The 15,322-nt window shown below is 38.7% G+C and overlaps 2 protein-coding genes across 2 annotated transcripts; one reads left to right on the top strand and one right to left on the bottom strand.

The window, feature by feature from the left end:
• Nucleotides 1-244: 244 nt before the first annotated feature.
• Nucleotides 245-7,037, top strand: elac1 (elaC ribonuclease Z 1). Its single transcript, XM_083978535.1, has 6 exons — nucleotides 245-473; nucleotides 612-818; nucleotides 1,269-1,327; nucleotides 1,917-2,127; nucleotides 2,532-3,006; nucleotides 6,947-7,037. The coding sequence occupies exons 1-6, from the start codon at nucleotides 317-319 to the stop codon at nucleotides 6,975-6,977; spliced, it is 1,140 nt and encodes a 379-aa protein (XP_083834661.1). The 5' UTR covers nucleotides 245-316; the 3' UTR covers nucleotides 6,978-7,037.
• On the bottom strand, nucleotides 3,013-12,012 carry mier3b (mesoderm induction early response 1, family member 3 b). The gene is given in 14 exon segments (XM_083978536.1): nucleotides 3,013-6,368; nucleotides 6,370-6,782; nucleotides 6,979-7,133; nucleotides 7,259-7,386; nucleotides 7,486-7,580; nucleotides 8,609-8,690; nucleotides 8,808-8,956; nucleotides 9,079-9,151; nucleotides 9,266-9,339; nucleotides 9,760-9,883; nucleotides 10,007-10,129; nucleotides 10,774-10,919; nucleotides 11,142-11,166; nucleotides 12,005-12,012. Coding segments are annotated over 12 exon segments (1,638 nt in total). The 5' UTR covers nucleotides 10,873-10,919; nucleotides 11,142-11,166; nucleotides 12,005-12,012; the 3' UTR covers nucleotides 3,013-6,245.
• Between the last annotated feature and the right edge of the window lie 3,310 nt (nucleotides 12,013-15,322).

Here is a 15,322-nt window from a genome sequence, read left to right as displayed (position 1 = left end):
CCGATAAAAAGGACTGTCATAAGAAAAGGTTCCAGTGATAATTATCTTTTAATCTTAGTTAAATTAAGTTTTGATAGCCATCTAAGCTTGGAAATCCTAACAACTGGTACTGTGTTGTTGAAGTGTTTAAATTTAGAGATTTACGAGGAAACAAACTTGACTTGAACGCCTCGCCGTCGCTCTTATGACGTCATTACGACGAGACTGTTTACAGACTGTGAAATGCAGCGTGGCTGTGCTCGCTTCAGTGTGGTGGTCCGCCGTAGACAGTCTCCAGCTGTTTTCCTGTAACTTTTTTTTTATTTTATTTGGAAGGATGACCATGGATATGACTTTCCTCGGGACCGGCTCGGCCTACCCGTCTCCCCACCGCGGCGCCTCGGCTCTGGTGCTGCGGACGGAGGGAGAGTGCTGGCTGTTTGACTGCGGGGAGGGAACTCAGACCCAGCTGATGAGGAGCGCGCTCAGAGCTGGTGGGTGACTGGAGCTCCTTGTGCGGCAGCCTGCCTCGACTTGAACCAACTCTGTCAGACTCTGTTCCCATCTGACATCCTCTTTTATAAATAACACCTGTAGAATGTGATAATAACATCGTGTTTCCTCCTTCTCAGGCCGGATCACCAAGGTTTTCATCTCCCACTTGCATGGAGATCACCTGTTTGGTCTGCCTGGTCTGCTTTGCACTGTGAGTCTCAACACCAACCCCGACCCTGAGCACAATCTCAACTGTGTGGACATCTACGGGCCCCGGGGCCTCCGGCACTTTCTCAGGGTTACACTTGGCCTCACAGGATCACAGCTGCTTTTTCCTTATGCAGGCAAGTCCAAAATATACAGTAGCCTACTACAGACACATAGAAAAGCATAACGTTACCCTACCGTTTGTTTACGGCATTGTTCAGGTTCAATTTATTTCATGTCCCAAAGGGCAATTTGTGTTGCAGCTCATAGGATCACATACAAGTAAAAACATAAAACACAGGAAACATATGACATACACACACATCAGAATAAATAACAATATAAATAGTAGGCTATGTGCACTGACTGTGGTCATATAAGAAATAGAAAATATAAGAAGTAACGTTATGGCACTGGATAAGATAAAAATCAACGATAACACTGATGAGAACACAGTGGTCGAATAAGGTGCATTAGATAAAGTGCGGTCTCACAAGGAGAGGAGCAAGTACTAAAAACCTTTGACACTGAGGACAGTACATGTTCAGCTCTGATCTTACCTGTTACCCTATGTGTGTTTGCTGTAGTCCATGAGCTGGAGCCCACAGCTGAACAGAGCCCAGAGGAGGGACAGCTCAGTCATGAGGTATGTGACTTGATAACTTCCTGTTATTACACCTGACCTCCAAAAAGAGTAACTTTGGCCTTTTACCTGTTCTTCTGCTCAAACCCAACATCACACACAGTGCAACTCCAAAAGCCTGGATTCTTTTTATTATTATTAATTACAGTAATTCTACCCTTTTCAATTAAACCCAACTCAGGATATATATTCATATATTCAATATGAATACTTTTATTTCCATCAGTTGAATCTTACTGACCAAATTAAGTTTTCTTTTTCATTGTGTAAACATGTACAAAATTTGGGTGACGTAATGGCTTAGTTGTTAAGATTTGAATTATCGTTTTGTACAAATTACTTCATTTCACTCTATATTATTTAATTGGGGGGATTTCAAGATAAATGTATTTTTGTTACTTTGATACATTGTATTAATTAAATTAATGTGACCTTATGTAATTTAAGATGTTCATTCATATTGATTAATTTGCTTATTTTTTTCATTTACATAGATGTACCATTGATGTCATCTGCAATCTGACAGGCTGACACAGATCAGTCATCTTCACGTTTTGAGTTGTTTTAACAGGTGTGATGTTTCTCTCTTCAGATGACAGCAGAGTGTGGTCCTCCACACCCACAGGAGAGACCGGGCAGGACAATCTCTCTGGATGTCTCCAGTGACTGCTACCACCTCTTTGAAGACAAGAAGTTTGTGGTTAAAGCCTTCAGGTTGTTCCACCGCATCCCTTCCTTTGGTTTTTGCATTCAGGAGCATGATCGCCCTGGAAGACTGAAAACTGAAGTACTGAAGCAACTGGGTAAAAATCACAAGTTTGCTGTGTCTTTGGTTTTTGTATTGGGACTATTTACAGTATGTAGAAATGCATCATGTTGAAAATGTACCCACTTTCAGAACCAGTTACAAAAAAATGAGGGGTAAATCAAAATGGTTTAAAAAAAATCTTAACATCATATCCTTAGTTATAATTTGTAATTTTTTTTAAAACCATCAAAATACACACTTTCCCAGCAGGTCAATATGGGAAGAAACATTTTAACACACAAATTCAAGACTATGTCTGACATTTATGGTATAGTTTCGGATATCAATTTATACCTGCATAGTTTTATGTAATTGAATTTCCAATCAAAACTTGTGTTTCAGGAGACTATTTCCCTTTCAAGTGGATTAGAGTGACTGATGTCATTATGTGTCCCTCAGGGCTGAAACCAGGGCCGGTCTACGGCCGCCTAAAGGCTGGAGAGTCCGTAACTTTGGAGAGCGGGCGTGTGGTGCTGCCTAGCGAGGTCCTGGAGGAAACCATCCCAGGGAGGAAAGTCTGCATTTTAGGAGACTGTAGCTCAGTCCTCGGAGAAGGACCACTGAGTTTGTGCAACAGAGCGGACATTCTGGTTCACGAGGCGACTCTGGGGAACGAGCACCGGGAGAAAGCGGTGGACCACGGACACAGTACGCCCGAGATGGCGGCAGCAGTGGCTCGAGCTTGCTGTGCACGGAAGTTGGTGCTGTACCACTTCAGTCAGAGGTACAAGCCCAGCTCCCTGCAGACAGAGGGGGACGATGACGATGTCTCAGAACTCAGGAGACAAGCTGAAGAGGCTCTACAGGACAGTGGCGTAGAAGTGACTATGGCAGAGGATTTCCTCACTCTGCCTATTCCTCTGAGAAGACCAAGGTAATGAACAGCCAGTTCTTAGCCATGTAAGGTGACAACTTTTTTCACCATCCTGTAATTGGGATAATATACTATATAATCAAATAGACATTTTCTCTGCATTTCCTTTGTGGCCTTTACAATTTAGGCAGCTTTTTATCTATTATAAAAAAAAAAAAACCCTGAATCAGTCATACTTGATTGAATTAAATGAAAAAAAAAAGTTCCACTTATTTGTTTGTTATGGAGCTTTTGACCGTAACATTGTCATCAGCAGCTGCCGTTTGCTTAGCTCTCATTAAAATGTAAGTGTTTATTAAAATGTTAAATTATTTTATTATTTAAAAAATAATCATGAAAGATCTGTAAGCAGTTGTTGGTAAAACAACCTCCCCTCAAACTTCACTTGTTCAGTCGGCAGATACTGTCATGTTTACTTGTTAACTTGTAGCTGATGCAATGCCTGAGTGACTAATTCTTCAACGAAATTTAATTCGACTGCAAATACTAGAAACAACTTTGAAATTGTCTGGATCACTTCTGTCAGATGGTACTGTATATACTGTATATGTCACAGTATAAGTCAATACTGAAACCACAAACTTTTAAAATGAGTCATCTAAAATCTCTGAATAAATGTAATGATGAAGAACATGCAATCATCTCTGAACCTTTTCCAGAGCTTTATTTCTGGATCTGTACACAAGGTATTAAAGTACAACAGAAAATACAAAATAATGTTTAACAAAAGAAAAAAAAAACAACTCAATGCTTATGTACAATTCTTATAAACAATAAAGATAGCTTCTTGAACATTTCTCATAGTGAAGTTTTTGATTGTCTATATTTCTGAATATACATTTTTAAGTTTTGTAGGTTTTTATTCACAAAGGTGTTTCTGTTTTTGTCAAAGGACTTGAGTTTTTCTTTTTCAAAACAACTGCTGTTTTTTTTGTTTTTTTTTAAACTTCAAAACACAATACAAAATATAAAATAAATTTGTTTAGTGCTTGCTTGCACACACAAGTCTCATACCAGAGATATCAATAAAATATCACATTTTCGAAAGTTCACAGGGTGGTGAAAAACCTACTTCTACTACTTAATGGCCTTTACATTCTGACAGTTTTTCTGAGTCTTTGTACAAACCACAGGTGAAATAAATATCACTGCACTGCTAAAGCTAGAAGAGCTTGGAGGACATACTGCATTATGCACATTGCATTAAAAGAGAAACGAGCTCTCCACATACTTAGAGCAGCAGCCATCCCTTTACCATCAAGACAAATAGACGACAACATGTAAAAAGTTTTTTTTGAGGAAAGAAAGATGATCGTCTTTTACACATGGCTGCAAGTTTCGAAATGCAAAAATTGCAACACTGAGTCATATCAATACATCTTTAGGTAAAGCCGTTTTCAGTGGTACACTTGAGAAACAAGACGCGGCTGGCATGCGTGGTTTCAGCCGTGTCCTGGTGTGTGGGTGTCATGACTTTCCAAAGCGGAGGAAGGAAAAGAAAAAGGAAAAAAATAAAATTAAAACACCAAGTCAACCGGTAAAATGTGAAACTCAAAAATATCTGTACATATCTACAAATTATTGCCTTTTTGACAAGGAATCAAATTAAACCTTTGTATCAACACAGATTCACAAGTGTAAGAGGTCAGTTAATAGACTTTTTAAAGGCTATTTGCTAATTATTTACATGAAAAGCAGAAGTGAATATCTTCTCTGATGCTGGGCTTGGAAATTATGAATTACTTGATCAAACTTAATGATTTAGAGGCATGAATCCTGTTTATACATACATAACGGTAAAATACTAGATCTATGGACATGACAAAGATGAACCCCTGAAACAAACTAATTATTCATAGCACAATGCATAGATAAATTAAGTAAACACTACTACTGCATCCAATCGACGATGACCCGCTAAACATTTTACAGTTCACAATTACGGACTCAAGATAAAACGGCTCCATTTCTGCTACTACACTCCAGGAAACTTTCGATCAGATTACATGAGGCATTCTCTACTCAGTACAGGCTACGCTGTGAGGTTGAAAATCAGAGCGACTTTAAATAAAAGAGATAATACTGCTAGCTGGCTTTCCTAAACTTGCAAAGTGGTCTGAAAATGGCGCTACTTAATTAAGGAACACATTCTAACATCTACAACTATTAACGAAAGAACATATACAGCTAAACTTGCCTGGGAGTAGCATGACTGAAAGCTTAAAGCTTAAAAGATTTAACAAAATATCACAAAAGGTTAAAGTATATGAAATAAATACAAACTTTAGTGTGTCTGTTGATGCCCATGTTTAAATGGCTATTAACCCAACCAATATCTTTGCATTGCAATATTGCTGTTATGATCTGCTTGTCTGAAAGCACAGAGGCAAGAAACAAAAACAAGGTGACTCCCATCCCGTTACTCTGCAAAGGTATTCTTGATCACCCGTTTCAAAATGTGACAGTAAAAATGTGAATCGGGGACATGACTAAATGTTATGAAAATGAACTGTTGCAAACATTCAAATGTTCCAGTTTGGCCATTTTGAACAGTTTAGAAGTAAACAAGCAGACAAACTACAGACAAGCTTCCACAGGAGAAAAAGAAAACGAAAAAAAGAAAAAGAAAAGAAAGAAAGAAAACCAAATTAAAAGTCTGAAGCAACCGAAGCCAACACCTCCTGGCCTTTGAACTATTATCCATGTTGCTAGTGTTGCTCTTGATAAAATATCTAGCCAGGGTTATTTGGAGATAAATAAAACTACTTGCACTAGTCTGGTTACTGAAAAGTACCTGTAGACCAAACACTAATTTATATTTAAAAAAAAAAGAAAAAAAGTACCACTTCAAACAACAAAAACAGGCAACTCAATACTAACACACGTGGCAGAAAACTAAGCCAAATTTGGCAGCTGAAAAGAATGGCAGGATAACATACTTAGATCTGAAGATGTTGTGTGTAAATGTAAGGGAGGAAGATACACAACTCTCCTACTGCAGCCTCTGGGCCCCACTGTACATGGACGTTACACATCTCAAGACCGCAAAAATTAAAAAATAAAATAAATGGCTATATAAACTCTTGAGAGAAATCAAGATTTTAGTTCTATATGATAGACATCACTGATGTCATATTACACAAAAAATGAAAACAATAAGTATATTCATATACATATATTTATATATATGTGTATATATATATATATATATAATAGAATTTAAACAAGTGAGGTCAGTCTTATGTACAAGCGGGATAAGGGATTTCAAAAGGGAAGAACGAGGGAAGACGACAAGGAAGATCACTCTGACTGAAGTGCTGCAGTGTGCTGTGTGTGATGCCGTGCATGTGCTCCCAGAAATCCATTGGGCTCGCCACTGCCAGCCAAGCTCCCAAAGTCTGTGACAGACACCGCCATTTTGGCGCCGGTGATTCGGTGGTGGTGCGTTGTTGTCCTTCGCGCCTCGAAGTCCACTCCAAGGTTACCCACTGACACGTCATTGATAAAGGAGTCAGGCAGTGCCATCTTGAGTCTCTTGGAGGGTCGCTCGCAGTCCTTGTTGACACACACTCCTCCTAGCTGGCCCAGGTCAGAGTGGTAGAAGCCGGCGTCGAGCATGTTGAAGCTGTCGGGGTCTGCGCCGTTGGAAGGGAACCCCAGGGATTCGTCGTGGTTCAGGGAGCCGCGATGGAGACTTTCTAGTGGGGGAAAGCTGTAGGAGTCGAGGCAACTGACCTCTGCAGGGCTGCACACTGTGGCCACGCTGTTACTCAACGCTGCAAGGAGACAGGACACGCAATTAATACAGAGCAACTGAAAGCAGAGGGAGACTCTGAAAAACAAACTTGTTTATTGTTATTGGGGGGGCAAATGAGGAAAATAAATCAAACTGCTGTTTATGGTGTTATGTTCTTTTTTTTTTATCTTAACTTTACCACAGCTGCAAAACTCTCAGTAAATCCCATTACTGACCTGTGAGGTCGCTGGCAGTGATGGAGTTGAGCAGGCTGAGCTGTTGGTCTGTGGTGGTCTCCAGCCTTCCTCCTCCCCCTGCTCCTGAACACACAGAGGAGGAACTGTCCACCGCTAGTCCCTCTGCCTCATCCACCAGCCTGTCCATCAGGTCACTGAACACAAAGAAATGTTGAATTGTAGGTGGATCTGTCTCGAACAAAACATTTTCTCCATTTTTCAAAGCTTAAAAGAAAAAAGGATCACCAACAGATGCGGCAAACCTTCCCCTGCTACTTACGTTACACCAGGATAGCTGCTGTATTTTTTCTTTCCAAACCGATTCTGCTGCACAAAGAGGTCGAAGCGCTCCGACTTCTTCCACATATAATAAAATGCCACACATTCTGCTACCGTTCGTGTTGTGACCTAAGGAAGAAAAAGGTTGTTAAGTAGGAATGAGCAACTTTTACAGCTTTAAATGTGATTTTCCGTGTCTGTTTAAGAAATGATGGAATAAAGACTCACTTTGTGTTTCTGTATGAGGTGAAAGTTTTTGTCGTACATCTGTAGTGCGTGTTCAAAGTTCTTGCATTCCTCTTCTGACCATGGAGGTGATTTTTCTGAAATCAAACCAGAAATCCATGAATATACAGTATTACTGATGCATAATCAAGTGATCCATGTGTAAACAAAATGATGAGTCCAATAATAAACTACATCTTTTCATCACCGCAAAAATGACAGATGAAGGTCTTTGACCATTGAATTCTATATGAATCCCAGTGACTGCTTGTACCAAATTTGAAGAAATCCCCTAAAGGCGTCCCGATCTCACTCATGTGAATGGGATGGACAACTTGAGAATTTTTAGGACCTCTTATCACAGCAACATAATGCCAAAGAATTAGCAATGTGAGAAAATGCATACAGGCTGTGTGTGTTAGGAGTTACTGTGGGAGTGTTAAGAGGGGCATTATAGGATGGCACATTCACAGATATAAAAAACTGCACTTATTTTGATTTTACAGTTTACACTGAAGTACCTAATGGGTTTCCTCACATATTTGTGTCACATTTAACTTCCTTTCGGTATTCAAACATTTCTTTCAAATGTATTTTACTTGATTTTTTTTCACATTCGTTTCCTTATTGTGTGTGTTAATAAGATGTGTCATAAAGGTCCTTTACACTTAAACTGAAAATCCTGACTTCCTTGACGTACCTCTTATGTGCAACAGACAAATCCTGCAAAAATAATAGCTAGCTGGTCCCGACACTATGGACATTCTTGACCCATTTATAACAGTAATAACTATTAATTTGGGGTAAAAAAAAAACAACAACAACCATAAACGTCATCCAACAGCTATATTGTCATCTACTCTGTAAATTGTTAACTGCAGCTTATTAAACGTAGATGAAGACTATTTTCTGATCGATATTTTTACTAAATAACAGTTATGTCAAAGTCACAGAATGTGAGATTAATAGGTACAACTCATCTGCAGCACATTAATAAACCCACTATATTTGTTATTTTTGACTGTGTTGTTTGATAAGGCTGGCAGCCCACACTTCTGTGTACTGGTGTCAAAGTACCAAGGACACTTTTTCATGTCAGATTCACACAGGCATTTCCTTTGCTTACCTTTTGAGGACTTGACGTGGCTGCAGTATCTGTCTAGTGCTTCACGGGTGTTGTAGTTGCACTTGACAAGCTCATGCAAAGCCTATGTAGAGAGGGTGGAGTGGTCAAATAATCTGAAGTACATTTTTATCATAATATAGTAAATTTACCATCGCTGCATTACAACATTAAAGGTTTGATAAATTAAAGACAGACTGACCTGCTCATTATCTCGAACATGCATCCCTGGTTTGTCACATCCCGTCTTTTCATCTGTGGTCCGTGAGAGAACATCTGACAGAAAACTCCTCACCTTGTTTTCTGGCAACGTGCCTGGGCTCCATAATAGCTCATCTTCATCTTCATACACTGCACAGAGAAGTACATTACAGAGAGATTAGTTACCTTGTGTATATTATTTTGTCTTTATTGTGCAGATAGATAGATAGAAATAATCTCATTAAAGAAAATATGAGGCAAGCAGAAGTCACCTTTCTCCCCATCTTTGTAGTGACATAGGCAAGAGGGAACCTCTGCCTGGTACTGTGTTCCCACCATTATTTCCTGTAAAAAACAAACAAAAAGCCAATGCAACAATGATTAAACCAAAGCGCAAACCCATACAGATACAGCCAAAAAGTAATCTTGATGTGTTACAAAATTAAATACATAAATTACCTTTCTAGAGTCCTCTGGGCTTGGGCCCTCATCATCACATTCTGACTCCTTATCCCCATCAGAAATAGTGTTGGCTGAAATAAAAATACACGAGAAGATAAATACCTTCACACGCAATGAATGTCAGTGGCATGCCTCAGATTGGCTGCTATGAGTCTGATGTTTTAAATTACGTAAAGTAACCCTGCTCTGCTATGCGTTTCTTTTTAATTTCCCGAAAGAAAAAGTCAAAAGACTGAGAAGGGTCACGAGACACACTTACAACACACATTAAAATGTTAAGTGTTGAAATGTTGTGCACTATGGCTGAGACAGTGTTTTCATTGGTGTGGCCTTTAACTATCAAATTTAACTAATAAATGTATTTATATAAATATGAATATGAAATGTTATATGATACTGTTTTTTTTTTAATTAGGAGCTGCATTTCAAGATGTATCCAGCCAAGATGCAGGAAAGAAGCACGTTTTAAGAATAAGTAACCAATGACTTACATCGAAGATTTCTTGGGAAGAAATCTGTGGCCTCGTGGGAGGTGACCGAAGGGGTAAGATCATCAGCTGAGGACTGGGTCTCCTCCTCATAGTCCCCAGATAGCAGATCCTTAGCTATTTCCTCCTAGCAAGAAAGAATAATATCCATTGTATACTGAGGCAGACCAAGGGTGAGCAACAGAATATTCAAATTACAAATGTTTGTATTGAATATCAATGTCATCGCACCACAGCACAAGATATTTACCTTATCCAAAGTCATGTCGGGCAGCTCATCAGTGAGGTCTCCAGAGGAGCTGTCTATACTGGAGCCCGCTGAAGCCTCATAACGATAGATGGCCAATAGTTCTTCCAAAGGCATGTTCCCTTCCTGATGGTAGTGGAAGGAGGGAAGGTAAATTAATTAAACTCAATCTGCATTTTTGCTTTACAATAAAAATAACAATCTATTTCCATTTGAAAAATGTATGTGCTTTTCTTAAATGTTTAATAGGATAGGATTATTTTAGGCAAAATTACAATAAAAATAAAATCTTGACCCTTTTGAATTGAATTGAATTGAAAACTTTATTGAACAACGTTAAACAAGTGTTCAAAAGGATTAAAACACAATAAAGCCCAAAGGCTTATTTCCATTGTGGTCCCTTGACAAAGTCATTAGACAACATCTGGGTGGTACTAACAGAATGTGTGTACATAAACTTGATACACCTTTAATAATTGTAACATTTGCCACTATGAACCTGATCTGGCATCTTCCCCTTATCATAACAGAGGTGTGCACCAGGAACTGTTACAGTCATGCAATTTTAACTATTTTCCCCTGTGACATATCAATATACTGCAAGAAGATTGTGCACTCTACCACATTAATGATATATACATACATAATTTACGCACACACACAATTACACAAATAATTTACAAACATGATTTCCTTATTCAAAATAACTTTCCATACATTTAAATATTTAGAATCAATTTAGTGGGAATTTTGTGCAATTAGTATCTCACCTTTTCCAGATCTGCAATCTCAGAGCTGAAGTTTCTTCCTCCATCTAGAGACTCTTCCTCCTCCAAAGTCCTCTCATCATCGTACTCATGAACTAACATTTCTGCTGTTGGATCAAAGTCATGGTCCTCTGATGATAAAGAGCCAACTGAGTGAGAAAAAACAGAAAAAGGAAGGTGAATGTCTCACTCTTCTGAATCAAATCAGCACTTCTTATACTCTCAATTTTAAGTCCCACCATGCAATTTCACTTAGATTAAAAGCAAGTTCTTTCAAGAAGTATTGATTACACTATGTGCACAGAAGTACAAAATATAAGTACAGTCATGGGTGTACATACTTAGGTCAAGTTTATAACAGAGTTTCTTACCTGGACTTGAACTCCCTAGGGAAGCCTGCAAAAAACAAAACCAGAGCATAAACGAATGCAATAGTTAAAACATATGTTCAACTTCAACTGAGGAGCTTTAACAAAGGGTCTCAAGCTAGGCGACGTTGGAAATACGCTTCTAAAGACCTACATACTGATGACAAAATGTAGTTGAGCTGGGAAGCCGTATTTACCGCTAGCGTTACCTGGAATAGGTAGCTAATACGGTGGTCGGGAATGGACGCTACCTACCGAGGACAACTGTGGGCAAGATACAGTCTGAAACCATGGCATTACAACGCTTCTTTCGTGTGACAAGATCGGAGTCAAGATAGAAGCATATATTCAGGGAGACTGTGCGATTTATGCGGTGTCGGCTCCTGTAACAGTTAGCTAGCCAGCAGGCTAACCCCACTGTTACCGTCCTCCATCGAAAAATGTAAACACTAATTTCGTTTGCGCGGCACTGCAATCGATAGAGTCGGATTAGCTTTCCAACGTACGTATCGCTATACAAGCCGAAACAGAAAAAAATATTTTTAATTCATCACAAACGCGGTATAATATTTTATTTCCTTTAACCAGCGAGCTAACGTTAAATTTACGTTATCGATTTACACAGCCGCAACACCAAAGCAGCTGAGAAGTGAGCGAAGGCGCAGCGGCCTTGTAGTGAAGGATCAGTCCAGACATTCAAGCATATTTTAGAGGAATAAAAATGACATTTATGACACGAAACACGCTATACAGCTGGCAAAAAGTATTGTTTCTTCAATCGATAACATAAAAACGAAATATATAACACACATTTTTTAAAAATATCGATTTAAGATCGATTGCTTCTCCCCTGTTTTCCCTCTTACCTCCGCCATATTGGTACCTTTAGCTAATGGGCTCGATCTCGCACAGTACCCGGATCAGCGCTCTGCGCCAATCAGAGATCCAGGTGACCGTTGTAGTCGTGACGCCGTTCAAACCACCACTGATCAGACTAACGGTAATCATTAATACACGGTAGATCTACGGTGTGAAAATGATTTGATAAAATAAAATAAAATAAAATAAATAAAAATACACAAATATAGAAATCTAAACACCAATACATATACAACAATATATCGGCAACATGCCGTCGAGTTGACATTTTGCTGGGTCCCTATCCCAGCGGATTTAATGTTTTCCTCCGTATAGCCTACTATTATCTACTTACTTACTTATTATCGCAGCTGTAGCATTTTTAAAGCTATGTATTTTCACTCTTTTCTATAATTCTATCACAATATGTTCTCTTTAAAAGCTGGAGTTGTGGTCGCTGTGGGTAGTGACGGGTTTAGTTTGTCACCATCATGCATCATTTCACAGAATAGTCATGTATCATTTTGCTTTGGCTATAATAAAAAAATAAACACAGGAGAATAATTTCAGATAGGTAAAAAAAAAAAAGAAAAGAAAGAAAAGACAAAAAAAAGACAAAATCACCTAGCTATAGAATACATAATAACTCGACATCGATATAGCCTAATATGATATAGGCTATAGGCCTATGTAAGCTGTTTTTTATGTTCACTCATCTACAGAATTATTTTGGACAACACAAGTAAAAAGAAAATCAGATCAATATGCCAATGAAGCTCATCAGCTTTGATGTTGCATTTAGTTGTGCACAATTTAAACTTTTCAAAACATTTTTGCTGACTCACTGTTGTTATTTTTGGTGGCTTGCTGCATTTCTTCATATGTGGTCCAAGTTAAACTGCAACTATTAAAAATGATCCTAACCCACTAGTGAGTAACTCATATAGGCCTATCCTAGTATCAATTCATGTAGCTAAAAAACAAACAAACAAACAAACAAACAAACAAACAAACTGAAATGTCCCTTTAAGGTGTGTTTGACTGTATTAGTATAAGCATTTAAACAATTATTAGCAGTAGGCTAATCTTTTACATAAAAATAAATGTGAAAATGAAAAGTTTAGTGAGCAGGCCACCAGAGGGCAAAAGCACACTTCTAAAGCCTGACGACTCAAACCATTGACATCTGTATCCCTCCCTTCCATCCTGTTTTGGATGTGTAACTCTTATCATATTTCATCACAGCTACATGGGAAATAAGCTGACAGCTTGGTAACATAAGGTGGAAATGAGGCCTAGTTGCAGTGGAAGCCAAAGACCTAACTCATTGTTTGGTTGAATATCGGGCCTATGAAACACTCTTCCAGTGTTTCTGCGAGCAGCAGGGGTTGAGAACACTTGGATGGAGAAGGTTACATGTAGTTCAAGGCAGGTCTTGCAATAGCTGCCACTTTCAGGAGATTTGCAGATGTTTGTGCACAAGGTGGTGGTGATAAATGATTTCCTGGCTCATGCAGATCCAGGGAGGTGGGCTTCCTTCCTGCATCATAACCAAAACTGTTATCCATGTGTTTTGTCTGTGTCGGTAGGTCACATTTGTTTTGAACTTGCTGTTCCGTGAATAAAGTTTCATGTGTGACAGGCAGCAGGTTTTCCTTTGTTGAGACCTATAGGCCTGTTAGAATGATGTGTCATTTATGGGGCCTTACAATGCAACATTCACATGAGATAAGAGAGGGTTTGATGTCTTTACTGTACTTGTGAGGGCTGCCTCTTTTGTACTGCACTGCCACAGTTGGTAATAAATAATGTTAATAAAAGTTCTTTATCATGTGATGTGGATTAGACAGAACTGACCATATAAATACAACCACACTGACTTCATGAGCTAACTCTTCAGTTAAACTACACGTCACAGGTTATTGTTGTTTACGTATTGGTCCCAATTTGTCATTGGAATCTTGGGCCATGTGGGCGTCTTTTAGAGGACCATACAAACAAATGAGTCACTAGCTTATAAACGCACATCCCTCCACTGGCCACATCTGTGTACTTCTTTCTGACCACAATAATAAACCCAAACGGGGCTGGATGAAATTACACACGTTTTTCAAGCATATTCAGTAGCCTATAGACTTTTAATACCTAAGTTGGATGTTTTCCCCACGAAGAACACTGGTTCTTCTTGTCCTCTTTCTTATCAGTAGTATTAGTGCTTCCATTTTACTGTTTGTGTTTCCCTGTGCACAGGTGGCTGTGTTTACATGTACAAGTAAAATAGGTGCAGCCATTTCTATCTCTCCATCTATCTTCCCTCCTTTCCTTGTGGCTAATTTGTGAACACCGTAATTATTTGAAAGCCCATTTGAAGCCTTCTTTTACAGAACAATGTGGTCAGAAAGACGTGGGTCCTCACCTAATGAGTGAAACTGTCAGGTCAACAAGTTATCCTCTGACGTAGATTATGGAGAGGCGGGTGACAAAGGGTCACAATCCATTGTTACAGTGTAAAACGGATGCTGCTGATTAACACTGGCCCACACCTACATTGGTTTCACAATTGTTCAGCAACTGCCCACTCAGCTGATGTGCCACTAGAAGGACTGCTGGACAGAAAAAAAACATGTGATAATAATTTCCTCATAACCATCAATTGTATTTCAGCCAGGCCAAACTGACATATCAGCTGCATATTTATTAATCATAGGTGGTGTCATATATTATCTCTTGAGGGTATCACATTATGAACAACAATTCTAAAGCATTTAGTTTTGTTGATATCTGAAGCTAATGGTGTAAGAATATGAACATAGGCCTATAAGGGGGGGGGACTGAGTCACAGTGCTATGACACTTTTCAGTATCAGGGCATAAACTGTCTTTTTTGCATGATGAAAAATTCATTTCTTTATTTTAAGGCTAAACTGAACTTCTGATAATACCTCAAGCTAAGCATCTATTTGAAAATGATCATATGCAACAATTATATTTATATGAATTAAACAAAATATGGTAAACCATATGCATCATATCTTAGTGTTGTGATATAGAGCAGTGTGGAATTAGTCACTACATTCACTGAATGGTTTATAGGAGCTAAAACTAATGGACTCTAATATAACAACACACCTCCAATAATAATAATAATAATCTTCATAAAGGTTATATTATACAGTATTGTATGAAAGGAGTTGATTAATCTGTGTTGCCATTTTGAAGAATGTGTTGTGTTTGTGTTGCCATTGGTAGATTTTGGTGGGATTTACTGCAGCCCTGTCTTATTAGACTCCAAAGCACACAACTGAGCGTACAAGTTGATGTGTTTCC

This window comes from Trachurus trachurus (genome assembly GCF_905171665.1).
Source record: "Trachurus trachurus genome assembly, chromosome: 9".
Taxonomy (NCBI): Eukaryota; Metazoa; Chordata; class Actinopteri; order Carangiformes; family Carangidae; genus Trachurus; species Trachurus trachurus.
Note: the sequence above shows the minus strand (reverse complement) of the source record. Positions and strands in the feature narration are given on the sequence as shown.